The following is a 15551-nucleotide window of genomic DNA, read 5'->3' on the forward strand; positions in this document are numbered from 1 at the left end:
CCCCATTTGCATCCCTGTGATTTAAAGGAAGCGTTCAACATTTTGGGAAATCCACATATTTGCCTTCTTGTCGGGAGTCTCAAGAGAGCTGGGTTGTGCTAAAACTGAACTAGTTTGGGTTTCAAAGTTGTTCAGAACAACCAACACGCCGGCCGTCAGAGAGATACAGCACCGTTACAGAGAGACTGAACATCGTTTTCGTTTTCCAGACGATCTCTCGGGGAAGACATTCACAGTTACGCACTTAGTTGTTTGCATTAACAGTGACAAAAAAATAAATAAATCAACTGTCTCCCAAAAACTACATTTCTATGCAAAGAAACTGCATTCTCATTTATGTTTTGAAAGAAATGTATTCTCTCCCCAACAGGTATGACGTAGCAAGAAATACTTCAAATACAGTAGCAGCATTGTCCTGTTTCAGTTATTCTTAGACTGTAGTTTCATTTCACTCAGTGTCTGATTAGGTTTACGACCCTTTTCCAAATGACTGGCGCACAGACTAAACTATGAGCAACAGTAAAGCAATAAAATAACTGGAAAAGACACATTGAATGTGGAAGAAAGCACATTTCCCTCAAAAAGTAACTGAGTACACAGTTTAGTTGTATACAGGCAGGGCTACACACAAATAGCTGTCACAAATCATAAATGAGAGCAGGTGAACAGAAGTTTCTGAAATTATTTATGAGTTATACATGAAGCTACGACTAACACCACTCACATCTGTACTTTAATCTGGAGCTACAAGACTGTTAGCTTACTGTAGTATAAAGACTGGAAACAGAGAGAAACAGCAAAATTTACGAAATATTTCCACATCCAGAAGAATTTGTACAATCTGAATATCCACATGTGGAAGAACCAGTACTTGCGTATGCATTTTTTTTGTTGTTTTTTTGTTCATTTTTCTACTGATGTTCTTTATTTATTTATTTATTGTGGGATGGATAATGGCTTATCTTTTCTTTAGACTCACAGAAATTATGTGGGTCAGTAAATAATTGCGGGACTTTTTGTAACATAGTTGACATTTTTGCTGTTTTCAGGCCTAAAATCAACATGGCCACCTATAACCAAACACCACATGATATTTTTACAGAAAGATTCTTCTAAATATTATATATACAATTGAGTAAAACTGAAATTGAAAGTTATTTATAAAGAATATATATAATATAAACACAACCACTGTGGTTGTGTGTAATCTGGCGGAAACTGAGATTTTTGGAAGCTAGACACCATGATTCAGCTTTGATTTGTCATGTTTTTTTTCCCTGATTCTTCTATCTTGTGACAGTTTTTCAGAATAACACAGAGACAGCAGCTTTGACTACTAGTGGTAAACAGAACATGAATTACAGCTGTTGTTAACCGTGCTGTCTTTACTAGAAGCTGCGCAGTTACGAAAAATCTCTGGTCTTACCGCTGCTGTTTTTCCTCCACTTCACATTTACATGCAATGCAATCATGCACAGATATTATTTCTGAAATGGTGCTAAAATGCACATCTAGATCTTTTGTTTTAAAAAATTTAATATGAAAAATAATTAATATGGAAGTAGCCTTAATACGCTCAAGTGTTTAGTGGACCTGGCTAGCTGTTCCCCTCCATTTCCAGTCATTGTGCTAAGCTAAGCTAACTGCCTCCTGCCTTGTATTCAATGCACAGACATGACAGTGGCATCAGGCTTCTCTTCTATTGCTCCAAAACAGCAAATAAAGAAATTTCCCAAAATGTCAGACTCTTCCTTTAATTCAGTACCACTGTGGTTAGCAGCAAAAAATGTGACAAATTCAGAAGATATTAGCAATCAACCCTAAAAGAAGTTCAAGCAGCATGTAGCCATAAAGAGAACTTATCAGATGATCCATGGATGCTCGAAGTGAAAATAAGACCAGTTTCTTTGACCTGACATCAAGAAACTCAACTTATATGTCGATCAGTCTCACATTGGGACGGGCCCTCAGTTGAATAAACATGAGTGAAGCTTTCAAATCTCATTTCGAGTCCAAAAACTTGAAATGTTAAATATATTCTGACCCTAAATCTCATTCTCATACACTTGCCAAATTGTTTGGATTTTGGATACGCTGTGGCTTTTTGTAATGGTTGGCCGCTGTTCAAAACAACGTCAGGAGGACTTGTACAGTCCATGTGAAGGCTCCAATTTTCAGTCCTCTTTCCACTTCCCAAAAAAGTAGAATCGACAAAAGACTTTTTCTTGTTTAAAACAGGGACACAGCATTGAGTAAGGATGTCCAGTCTTGTATTAATAACTTCTATCCACACAATTTTGCCTTGATCATTTCATTGTTTTTATTTTTTACTGCACCGATGGACCATCTACAAAGGAAAGTGATACAATGAAAGCAAATAATTTCAACCTCCTGTATCGTGTTAATTCTCTGTCTCCTCTGTTTCATTTTTTAGTGCAAGTCTCTGGATCAAGTCGCAAACAGAAGCATTTTGAGTGCAGTACATTTGTTGCTTACTGAGTTTTGGGAGCTGTTTTTTTATTTTTTTGTATCAGCTTTGTAGGTCAAGTAAATAATAAATGAGATTTCAAGCAGGTGAACTGGAGTGAAAAATATATGATAAGTAAATTACAACTTCTCTAGACTGTGGCTGTTTTCTGGTTACCAGAGGAGCAGCACAGAGGAAACCAGGGGAGACAGGGAAGAGGAAGGGTGGACAAAGAGGCATGCAATCACACAAACGCCACTGCACACACCTCATTCACTTACATTAAACAAACACACACACTCATACATTCACACAGCGCCCTCCATCCAACCCCTCCGATGTAGCATGCAGCATCTCAGTGGGAAGGAGACAGACAAGAGCAAATGGACATACTGTAGAAAGTGGCCATGACGGAGTTTTGACAGCGGTCCCCCGTATAGTCATTGGGACACCTGATGGAGGGAAAACGAGACACAGAGGGGCAGAAAAGGGGAAGGGATGGGAGGTTAAAAATACAGCGGGAAGAGAGAGGATCAAACAGGAGGAAAGAGAGGAGGAAGATATACAGATAAGGAGGGGAATAAGAGAGAGAGGAGGGGAAAGAGGGAGACATAAGAGAGCAAAGAGAGACGAAGGATTAGAAACAGCACAATCCACCAAATACAGAGAGAGAGAGAGAGAGAGAGAGAGATGACCTGCATACTGTGACATCACCGCCATCAATATGACATCACCACTACAGTTCAGACATCATCACAGTCATGGTGGGGGGAGGTCATGTGATGGTGGTGCAGGAAGTAGGAGGGGTTAAATGTACTGTAGTTAACCTCCAACCCCTTTCAAACACACAAACACACACTAAAAACTGTTTTATTGGCCAGTTGGTATCATTTCAGTAGTGGTGATGCTCGACCATCTACAATTTTGTTAACTTATTTGTTATTTAGGACTGTAGAATGTCTAATGTACCGTATGTAGTTTACCACAACTGTTGTAGTGCTGCCTGTCATAATCACTTTAAATCACGGTGCCTTGAAAGGTGTAAATACTGTATATTGACTTTTAATACAATCAGGATTTCTATAGATTTTAAAATTAGAAGTGTCATTTTATAGTATTGTACAACAAGGTTTTCAGAGTATATACTAACCGTTAATGTTTCTAACTTGCTTGTTTTGCCTTTCTGTTTTTGTCTATCTATCTATCTATCTGTGGTGACTGAATTTTCAGAAAATGTTTGCGCTTTCTTCTACTGGCAAATCAGTTTTAAAAACTGCCTGTTTGGATCTGCTCTGAAGCATTTTGTCTGTTTCCTCATTCCACAGCTGTGGGAGGTGTATTTGCATTGGATTTCTTATGTTCTTATGTTTCTTATGTCATGACTCCACCAAGGAACATGGCGGAGTCATCTGACAATCACATTTGTCCTTCTGTTAATCTGTCTGTCTTTCTGTCTGTTAGCAACATTGCTCAAACACAGACCAATGGATTTGGATGAAATTTTCATGGAAGGTCAGAAATGACACAAGGACCACCTGATTGGATTTTGGGGCTTCATTGCCAGATAACTATGACAACAAGTGAACGCTACATCAGCTGCCTGCTGACAATCACATGATTGCGATTCTACAAATCCATCGTTGTGGACTTATCGGGACTCATCCGTCGGAAATGATTCAGCGACTGAGTAGCCTTTCTGGAGTACTGCGCTCTCTGAGTGCTTTTCTTGTTTGGTTTTTTTCTGTGCAATACCTAACAAAAGAATACTGCTCCACTGTATTTACCAGCTAATTGCTAATTCTAGTTTTGCTGAACAGATAGGTCAGTTTGTCTGTACCTTTTCACTAAAAACATAATAATGTTGAAAATGGGTTGATGACAGAAAATCAAAACAAACCTAAATGTTGCACTAAAACTATGGGAAGCTGCATGGTAATCAGCCGTTACAAGTGTCCTGAAATGGCCTGTGTTGTAAATTGTCTTTATATAAACAAAACTGTACTGAACGGATCAATTCTCTTCAGGTTTGTCACTACAGCAGCTAAAAAAGGCAGCACACTCTGTGTCAGCAATGCAGGCGTTCAGCAGAGCGAAGCCATGCATCTTCCACTCAATGCAATGTCCTCGCTCTGTATAATACCATGTTTGCGTGAACTCCATCAATAAATAAATCCTTAAAGGATGAGCACCTGTAGAAACGGTAAAACTCTTAAAACTGAACCGTTTTTCAAAAATAAAAATAACAACAAACAGACACACATACACAGACAGAGAGAGAAGCAGCCCTCCACAGTGTGTGAGCATGAAAATGGTTGGAATAGGTTTTGGTATTTCTTGGGCATAAATAACAGCAACAGTTTACATGCAGCTGCAGAATGTGGTGTTGTGTTTCTGGATGGGTGGCGAGCTGTCAGTGATACCACGGGCTGAATATGATTCATATTCTGGCATCAGCCATCAAACTCACAACACTGAAACTAACAAGTAGGCTCCTCACCGCATCGCAGCAACTAGAAAATTGATACACACACACACACACACACAGTCCAGAATACTGCTGCTTCTGGTTTCATTAATGCTGGCTTTTTTCCCCCCTATTAATCCTCATTCTTTCATTGGAACACTACAGATCTCATTTCAAATGCATCTTTGAAAAAAATAGAAAAATCTTCTTAAGAGAGTGCTTCAAAATCTGAAATGTCTTGGACTGTGTGTTTTAATGGGTGTCACGGCTTTTACCCAGCCAGGAATAATTGATTTAATCTTTTTATTGCTGTAATTGATAGCAGATCAGCTTTTACTGCAGTCAAATGAAAAATAGGCATGTTATGGAAAATCTGATCCGACTGCGGCCCACATTATGCCGTAGATGAATCACAACAAGTGACCACAGTTTTATGATAATATGGGTGTGGCTCCATTACACTCATTATAGGAGAACAGAAGCTCCCCAGCAGCTTCACGCAGCCCCGGTAATAACGGCTCCGTATTTATTACAGTAATTTAGCACCAGGTCAACAAATTCATCCAGCTTAAAATGCAAGGACCTTCGTGTTGCCCTCGTGCACATACCGTCCATGTAACTGAATGTGTATCCTTTTCTCCTCTTTCTCACCACTAAAGAGACAACTTGCATTTTGAATCAATTACAGCAAAAACCCTCAGTAGAGCCCACTCAGCAATTTCCCAGAGAGATATAAATAGAGCAGAGATAGAGAGAGAGGTGGGAGACACTCGGTGCAGAAGCAGCCCGATGCCGGCGAAGCTTTTACTGTATATCATTTCTTTTCTCTTTCTTGTCTCTCTGTGCTTCTCATTTCACCCTCTCTCCTCACACTTTTCTTTATCCGCCTGTGCTTGCTCTCCCCTTTTTCTTCCCTGAACTGTGCTGTTCTTTCAGCCCCGAGAACGAAGAGAGAAAAAGCTCACACACCTTTTGTTCCAACCGTTTGATTGAAAGTAAAGCCTATGATTCATTTTGTTATATTCATTATACAAAGGCTCATCAAATTTAACATTTAAAAAACCACAGACAGCCATGAACATTATGTTGATGCATCAATACTGATCTAAGCTCATGGCATTTGTAGATTAGATTACATCAAATGAACTTTATTGATTCATGAAGGGGGGTATGGTATTTTCCACCTATAGCTGGGATGATGTTTTCTTCCAACAAAGTTCTGCTATCTGCAGCTCTACACTGACATCCCACTGTAGACTGAAAGGAACACTGAATAAGCAAAACACACTCAGCTTTAACCTGGCCACAACGTGCCAGAGGGAATGTTTGTATGTGCTCATCTCCACTTTAACCTCCACACTCTGCTTTATCCAGGACGCCTTTCTGTATGTGCCGTCCTCCACTTTAACCTACAGACTCCATTTTGCAGTACAGCATTACTTTCCCCTTCAGGGAAGAGGAGGTTACAGGTTTCCATGGTTGGCACAAAGGAGCTTGCAAATACCACCTCAAATTTCTCAGATATCTATGTTTTTTGCTGCCTTGCTAGTGCCATGCGCTGGACTGATTAGCAGAGGGAGAGAGTGGAGGTCTACATATCTCTAGTGAACAAGCATCGCAGACAGTCTACAGACAGCAGTCTTATTTACATCCTGTTATCCACTGGCCCTAACAGACAGGCCAACAAAGGATGACAAAGCTGAGAAACTACAGTAAATTTCTGGAAGCTGCTGGCCAGTCTGCTGCTAGCTTCCTGCATCTTCCTTAAATATGCAGTGTGCTGTAAGTAGCGCAACCATGCACACAATTGATTGTTGTACAATCCAGCACATTTTGCACCCCTAAACTGCTATACAAGCCACTCGTAACCCCCTCAAACAAAGTTTTCTGCTTGTCAGCACAATGGGGAAAAAAAGCCTGATTTATCCTTCAGCAATGACCGGAAGGTATATCAGATGAGAGGCAGAGAGAGAGAGAGAGAGTGGAGGGGAAACAAGGGATAGGAATACTGAAGAGAGAAATGTAAATGAAGAAACAAAGAGTGAAGATGTGAAACAGACACCTAAGGATCTAAAGATGGGTTTCCAGCAGATACATCCTATTGTACAGAAAGCAGAACAACAAAGCTTTTGATCATGCATGACTTTACACGCCATCTGTTATCTGCACTGTCAGGAAACGTGTTTGCTGCGCAGCTACAGAATGACCCAGTGTGTATGGCAAGTTGGAACTGAGAGATTAGAGCCTCCAGTTTAGAAAATGTACATTTCACTAAGTGGAAAACACAGAGCTCCATAGCTCAGCTTGGTACAAAGCTTTGGTTGCAAACACAGACTTTGGTGTACATGTGTACCACACCGAGGAAAGAAAATTGTTGCAGCAACTTAAATTATTTCCTTCAACTGGTAACATGCAACTGAACTGAGTTTATCCAAATTAAGTTAAGAAGAAATATGGATGTATTTCAATTATCTGATCCCTGTCAAATGTCAATAATTTTCAGTTTATTTCAAAGTACGTCTTTGCTTTACCCAAACATAAAATGTAAAACATGATTTTGTCACTACAGGAGGTCCTCAGTTTACAACGTCCTCAACCTGCGGCGTTACGTCAGAACTGGTTACGTATAAGACGGCTTTGTTTACATTCTCCGGTTGTACACCTTGGATTGTGCTACATTCACTAACTTTTTGCCCTTCATTATGGCTCCCAAGTGTAAGTCAGACTCTTCTGATGGCAGTGCTTCAAAGAAAAGGAAAGCCGTCTCCATGGAAGTGAAATTAGATAAAAATGAAACACTCGAAACAGGGTGAAACACCGACAAACATTGGTCAAGTTATAAAAACAGGTCAACATATTGTAGCAACCCTCTGTAATGAATGAGTGAGACTTTATCTGGTTCTCTGGTCGTTTATTGAACCTTCACACAGGTTGCTGTCGGCCGTAGCCAACGCCAACATAACTGCAAAAACAACTTAGCTCCAGAATTAGCCGCCGTTCCAGCTCTCTCTCGCTCAACTTTCAGCCAATCAGAGGTGAGCTACCTAAACATGACACATTCACTGACATCAGGTAAATCTGGAACTGAACAATAAACATTGAAACCTCAACATCAACAACAATATCAGTCCGTTATAATATTCTGTTATCTTCTAGCAAAATGATTCATACATGCATGAAAGTCGTTGGTATTCATGACTTTTCTGAGGAACTGATCGATATCGTGATGCACGTAACGGCTTTGTTTACATTTTAGTCGGAGTTCCGACTTACGGTGAAAATCAACTTGCATCGATCCATAGGAACGAAACTCCAACATAAATCGAGGACCCCCTGTATACGTTTCTTTATCCTGTAATCCTACTAAAAAACAACAAAAACGATGGTTAAATTGCAGAAGAAAAAATTAAAGACAAACAATGCTAAAGAAGTAATAAATCTATTTTTGGACTTCTGTTGAAATTCTAATTGAAAGGGACAGAGTGCAAATTTCAAGTTGATGGAATCCAAAAGTAAACTGCCATCCTCAAAGCAGAAACATAACTGAGACACAGCTCAAACACACTTTTAACAGTGCAGAAAAGGGCATAAAATAATTCCTAATGTGATGCCATTTACTACATCTACTGCATTAGCTCAAGGTGCTACAAGCTGCAAGTCGCCAGAGCTTTTGCTAAATTTGTCAATATGCAAAAAAATATTTTTACAAAAATCCCCAATTAATTATGATGAAACGATGCACTTTGGTTTCTTCTTTTAATTGCTAGACCTGCGACTTGGGACCTGTTCATATAAATAAATGTCTGTCTGTCTCTGTAATAAGTTGATATAACAGCAGTGATTCATCTAATATTCACTTCATGAAATTTTTTTGCACTTGCTGTCCTGAACACCTACCAGTCTGGTAGCTGTTTCGTAGGAAAAATCCTCCCACTCGCAGGAAGTGATGCACTTTTATGTTTACAGTAATAAACACAAAGAAGTCCTGGATCGTTAGCGTGAGCAGTTTGACACCCTTGGTCTGTGTCAGAGCAGAGAAAGTTACGACACGATGGCTACTAAATTTCTGATGCAGCTTGGATTAGCAGCTTGTCCTGTCTCTTACCTACAACACGAGACATGGTGACACAAACAGTCACAGGCAGATATATTTAAATGTTTGTCAGGTCCGAGCCATGTATATATAACTCACATCCTCCCTATAAAGAAGGTAAACACCTGCTAAACATGGCTTCTCTGCGTCTGTGTGAGCAGTTTATATCTTCCTATGAAATCCAAAACTTGAATGTTTGCCGCCAAAAAAAAAAAAAAACTAAACTGAAGCTTAAACATAAAGAAAATGGACATTGTTGGAGTGCTGTGTAGTTGGAAGCTTCATCCACTAAAATGTTCTCAAACCTTCATCTTAGAAGTTGTCACTAGTCATGAATGCAGAGACGGAAAACTACAAAACACATAAACAATGCAGTAAATCCTAAAGTATCATAACCTGTCCTGTTTGAGCATTAGTTTTAAAAGATCTGTTAATCTGACAACAGATTAGGCATTTAAAAGTTTTGACAAACGTCATTTTGGAGAACAAAACACTATATAATATACATTTTTAAAATTATTCTCCAGACATGTGGCATGCGGTTATGTAACGTTGGGACATCTGGCTGCTGTAGTATACTGCTGAAAAGTCTGGCTAAAGACTAAACCATGAATGGCAGGGAATGAAGTCTATTGTCTATTTTATGCAAACACTATTTTAGGCTCTTATTTTGGCCATATCTTGCAGAAAATGCTTGAAATAAACAACAATAAATAATGCAATATAAATATGTCTTATTGGATACCATCCATCGATCCATTAACTGTCTATCCTTTATCCTATAGAGCAGGGATGTCAAACATGTGGGACGACTTTGTAAAGTAAAAATTGCAGAGAAAGACACCAACTACAAATTGTAAATTTGTAAAACTATAAATTTAAAACAATTTTGAGACCATTACAAGTTGTTTTGATCATAAAGTAAAATACTATTGTTCATTGTTCTTTTGTCATGAATTTCGTTGTTTGTCTCATGTTTTTGTCATTTTGTTTCTCGTTTTTGTTGTTTTGCGTTTCCTTTTTGGCTCGCTTGTGTTGTCTGTTTTTTTTGTTGTTCTGTTTCTTGCTTTTGTCATTTTTTGTCTTGTGTAATTTATTGTCTCGTTTTTGTTATTCGTTCATATTTTTTTGGCTTTGTAATTTTTTGTCTAATATTTGGTGTCTTTTTTGTTTTCTTTCGTGTCATTTGTCTCACTTTTTGTTATTTTGTTTCTCACTTGTCGTTTTGTGTCTTGTTTTTGTAATTTTTGTCTTGTTTTTGTATTTTTTTTGTGTGACATGTCATTTTGATCATGAAGTAAAATACTATATAGATACCTGTGACTAAATGTTTCGTTCCTTTGTGGACATTCTGTGATCTGGAAGTTGTAATGTGGAAATGATAAACTGAGGCATAATGCTGTTGAAATTGAATTTATTGTCGTGAAGAAATTTAAAGTTATTCATAATGTTTTTTAAAAAAGATAATTCCTTAAATGTGAACATTTTTGCACTAAAACAAAGGAAAACTTGGGAGTTGTGGTCATTTATAGGTTATTGTGCTGTGATTTTACTGGTCCGGCCCACTTCAGATCAAACTGGGCTGAATGTGGCCCCTGAACTAAAATGAGTTTGACACCCCTGCTATAGAGGGGGCTGGAGTCACCTTTAATTCAGCGGAGCTTCTCTGTTCTACAAAAGCATTCTCTGTCTCTCTGTGTAAACAATGGCCTTTAATGATTAGCTGTCACTACCTTACAGACAGCGAGAGAGAGAGAGAGAGAGACTGAATGAGAGCCAAAGTAGCGCATTTACTTTATTTTGTGATAATCAAACAATAAAAATAATGGTAAAAATGGCAAATATTCTATTTATTTGTGTTGACTGGATGCAGTTATTAAAGTACAGTTAAAGTTTGTGGTTAGCATTGTGATTATAGCTACTCTGTAACTGGCATAGCTGCTAACAGTGGCTAACGATAGAGTCCAACTGCGATACCAAGCAAGTAAATACAACTTAGACTAATACAGAAACAATGGCTCCACTAATATCAGACAAGTTCACATCACTGGACATTTTTTAGGTATTGAAATCAGTCTCATCTCCTCTGTCCTTTTTGCTTCTGAGCACCCTCAGCTTGCAAAGTGTTTCATGGTTACATGCCAGCAGAGTGACCGACAACAGAGACAGCAGCTAATATACTCTGTCAACGGGACATCCTGTTCTACTTTTCATGCCAGTCTTGTTCCTCTTAGTAACCCTAAGCTCAGAAACATTTTTTAATGCAGACAAAACCAAAGAAGAATCAACTGTTGTGTTACCTGCTTGCTATTGGGTCATTTTGTTTCAAATTATTAGGGGTCTTCTGCTCGACAATCTCTGATTTGCTTGAAACTTTATTATCTTAAACTATGGGTATTTTAGATGGTATCTGTGAGATTTTAGCATGCGATCTCAAGTACTATAAAAGATACAATTAAAAAGTTTTTTGCACGTTGGCAGTTTGAATGACAAGATCTCAGGAATCTCTAAAGAAAAAAAAGCCTCAAGTTAGCACTGTTATTTCTCATCATGACATTAATTCAGAATCTGCAATATCAGGCAAGTAGACCGAATAATCTCTGATCATGGGTGAGCTGAAATATAGGGAAAAACATCAAAGCCATCCTGAAACCTCACATGCTATTACTGGCTGTTTAAAAACTACTGCAAAGACATATATGCATAAATTGTTGAACTAACATCTGTAAATGTCCATAACACACACTGTCTTCACTCTGCATATTGACTGGAAAAACAAAAAAGAACAGCAATATGTACTGGTTTTCCTTGTGACAAGATTTCTAAATGCTTGCAGTGGGTTTGGATTCAGTATTTTTATTGTCATTTTAAAAAATATACGCAAAGTTAAAGACATTTAGACTGTAGTTGAGATTCTTTTAAAGACTTTATGCATTTTTCCCCATCTCACAGTCAGACCTCACTCACTCTTAAATGAAGTGATCTTAAAGGAGCAGCAAACAAATTCTGAATGAACATCATGTGCAGGTGAAGATCTGTTAAAACCATCTGCTCTATGCTTCGGTGGAAAGCATGGTGGTCATGGTTGGGTGGGCTGCAGGTGTGGAGAACATACAACCAGGAAACAGAAGAGAACACTGAGATCACAGACTGACGGAGACAAGAGACAGAGAAGGACAGAGCAGTGGAGAAGACAGGGGGAGCGACTACACAGTGATGACTGAAGGGATGGACGCCGACTGAGAGACAAACTTACTTGCAGGACAGCTGGTTAATACCATGTATGAAGTAACAGTCTCCTCCGTTGACGCAGTAGGACTTCTCCGAGTCATTGCAGCGTCTCGCATGACTCACACCCGGAGACGGGGTTGTGGTGGTCACTGTGAGGAGGGCAGATTGACAGAAAGCAGACAAAAACATGCATTATGTTTTTCTTTTATATGACAAAAAGTTGATAGAAGGAGCAGCACTGCATACCGTGAGACAGTGCAGCAAATCTAACCACCTTTTGGGAAGCTTTTGATGAATCTGTTGTGCTCACCACAGGTTTTTTTTTTTTTGCCTCACAACTACTGGTTTACTTTTAAATTTTAATCCCAAAATTATAAACTGTTAAATGCATATTTTATATAATATACATTGCAAGTAATTGAAGTAATTATTCTGTTTCCACTGATTTCCACGGCCTGTAAAATAGTCCTAAACTGTGCAACAGTTTGACCACAGTTAAGTTTGTGATTATTACGTCACATAGAAAGACAGGTAGGAATGTGTTGTTGCTCACAGATCTGCACGCTGATTATACTCGTGACGTTTTCTTGTCCTAGACAGTTTTCAGCCACGCAAGTGTAGTTGCCAGAATCTTCCACACGGACACGACTGATCTGCACCTTTGAGTTTTTTCTTCAGTGAAAGGGATAAAGAGAGAGAGAGCCAGAGACAGAAGAGGGGAAGTGATGCAGAGCAGAAAAAAAAAAACAATGTCAGTTATTGTTTCGCAGAAGTGGCACACACGTCTTTGACTGGAATAGAAATTACATTTTTATTTCAAGCCCAGAAAAAGCAATAAAAGACTGACTGTGATACACGAAGGCTGATAATGATTGGCAGAGCTAATTAGCAGTAATTGCCGTAAGTTCAAATGAGGAACTGACTCTAAAGATACAGGAGACGACACTGTCCTTCTTTAACATGCAATAGCTCAGAAAAACAACAATATAAAAGACAGACTTAATGTTGACATACAAGAGTGAATAAGATAAAACTTTGATGTTCAGTAGAGTCAGTGGATGACTGCAGATTTCTAGTTCAGCTAGCAATGCAAGGTTCCAGCATGCATGAATAGATAAATGTAACTAAACTTACGCTGATGGACCAATTTGCAAATCCACAATCTTTCCATTACTTGATTATACCATACTTTGGAAAAGGTTTTTGTCACTTTAGATGTTTAAATTTGTAATCATTACATGAACCCATCTGATTGGTCCCAAATTCCTGCTGCAACATTACAAAAACCCCAAACACACAGCCAAAGTCACAAAAAACTATCCTCAATGCCAACAAGGAGTCCTGCAACAGCTGGTAGGGGCCCCAGCAGAGCCCCAGTCTCAACATCATGGAGGCAGTCTGGGATTACATGAAGACTGAGACAACAAAAGTCCTTAGATGAACTGTGGAGAGTTCTCCAAGATGTCTGGAACAACCTACCTGCAAAGGACCCTGAAAAACTGTGAGGAAAAAAGCTGCTTAGAGCAAAGACTGATTTCATGTAAAGCTTTTCTGTTTGCATAGCAACAAAAATACTTAGTTACAATGATTAGTGCTCAACGAATAATATGTGGCTTTCACACTAACCAAGTAACCAAATATTTTTTTTGAAGGGTTGGAGGAATATTGTGGATTCATCGACTAATGCGATAGTTCCACTATCGACTCTGTAACGTAAATGTCATGGGACTACATATAAATGGCATGCAAAACCAGAAACATGTCGCATTTCTCTTATCACACACAAAATGGTTACAGCTAAGGTCATATGTCATGACAACATGCTGTGCAACGACAAGATAATATCTGGCTCTTTAGCTGCTGAGTGCTGCACAGTGTTCAACAAATAACCACTAACTTTCTCTGTCTGGTGCTGGGCAGGTAGTTCACTGTGAAGTTTAAGAGCTTTTATATCTGCCTGTTGATGTGGGAATCGTCATGAGACTAAATCTGAACTGTGAGCCGTACACCAAAAACATAACAGCATAATTACCAGCAACACATTCTACGTCAACTTTTGAGGGAAAAGTCTTGCTAAAAACTTGCTTTTTCAAATGAAACCCATTGCTATGTAAAAACATTGAGTGCTGCAATTTTCAACCAACAGTTTGGGTGAAAGCTGAAGTTGCCCAGGAAAACTTCTTGTTCTGTGTGATTGTGGAGTATCATCTGCAAAAAAATAAATGAATAAAAATCCAGCCTGACAGACTCACTTGTTGGTTTTTATTTTTAGGTCTCTTCCTTTCTGCTGAAGCTCATGTCCATCTTTGTACCAGCGGAAGGAAGGGCTGGGATTCCCAGACGCCTCGCACTTCAAGTACAGCTTGTCCCCTTCCATCAGAGACTGGCCTCGCATCAGCCGCAGCTTCGGAGCAGAGGCTGGACATAGAAATACAGAGACAGACAGGAAAAGTAAAGATTGGCAGGGTAGCAGAGAGAGAAAATCAAAGCTTGTATTATTGAAATGAACGACAGACATTTAATTAATCTTCCCATTTAATTGTGTGAGTGTGTGTGTCTGTATATGTGTGTATGTGAGTCAGCAATGAAAATCTATTAGCAGGAGTTCAGATGTTGAGGTCAAATCCTGAGGCAACAGGTCAGAGTTCACATGAGATATGGCTGAAGGACAGAGGAAAATCAATTATATTTCACACAAACACATACACACAGACACACATACAGGCACATTTAAATTCCCTGGTCACACACCTCAACCTTAACCCGGACCTTATCCTAACATGAACCCTTTCATCAAGTCTGAACCCTCACACAACCTTTTTTGAAGATGCATCCCGAAGTGAAAATGTCCTCGCTTCACACAAATGTCCTCACAAAGATACAAAGTGCATGTACAAACACACACACTTACAAGGAAAGCACTTGGTTAAGGTCTGAATCCTGAAAAGCAAAGACAAACTGAAAGCTTATACAGAAAAAAAAAAAACTTGCCTCAGAAACTCTCTGCAGTAGATTTTCACTATGGAGCAAAGTGTGTGTGTGTGTGTGTGTGTGTGTGTGTGTGTGTGTGTGTGCGCGTGTGTGCCTGTGCGCATGTGAGTGTGCATGTGCTTCATCAGTCCCAGGAGACTTTCACTCTCTCTCTTCTCTCCTTAAAAACTACAACAGACTGCATCACTGACACCAGCGCAGGCAACACAAGCACACAGAAGCTAAAGCAAAGAGACAGCTCAGCACCATCTAGTACCATTTATATACATACACACACGCACACAGCCAACGAAGCGCACGACATA

General features: G+C 39.1%; 1 protein-coding gene across 4 annotated transcripts in view; it reads right to left on the reverse strand.

The window, feature by feature from the left end:
* The window catches only part of nrg2b (neuregulin 2b), a 66654-nt gene that overhangs the window by 23127 nt on the left and 27976 nt on the right, over nucleotides 1-15551 (reverse strand). For all 4 annotated transcript variants that reach the window (XM_023268830.3, XM_035947516.2, XM_023268829.3 and 1 more), the window contains exons 2-5: nucleotides 14508-14673; nucleotides 12809-12927; nucleotides 12281-12404; nucleotides 2861-2919 (exon numbers count right to left, since the gene is read on the reverse strand). In XM_023268830.3, the coding sequence (XP_023124598.2) occupies nucleotides 2861-2919; nucleotides 12281-12404; nucleotides 12809-12927; nucleotides 14508-14673 (468 nt within the window). The remainder of the gene's footprint in view (nucleotides 1-2860; nucleotides 2920-12280; nucleotides 12405-12808; nucleotides 12928-14507; nucleotides 14674-15551) is intronic.

The sequence above is a fragment of the Amphiprion ocellaris genome, chromosome 13, assembly GCF_022539595.1.
Source record: "Amphiprion ocellaris isolate individual 3 ecotype Okinawa chromosome 13, ASM2253959v1, whole genome shotgun sequence".
In the NCBI taxonomy this organism is placed as follows: domain Eukaryota; kingdom Metazoa; phylum Chordata; class Actinopteri; family Pomacentridae; genus Amphiprion; species Amphiprion ocellaris.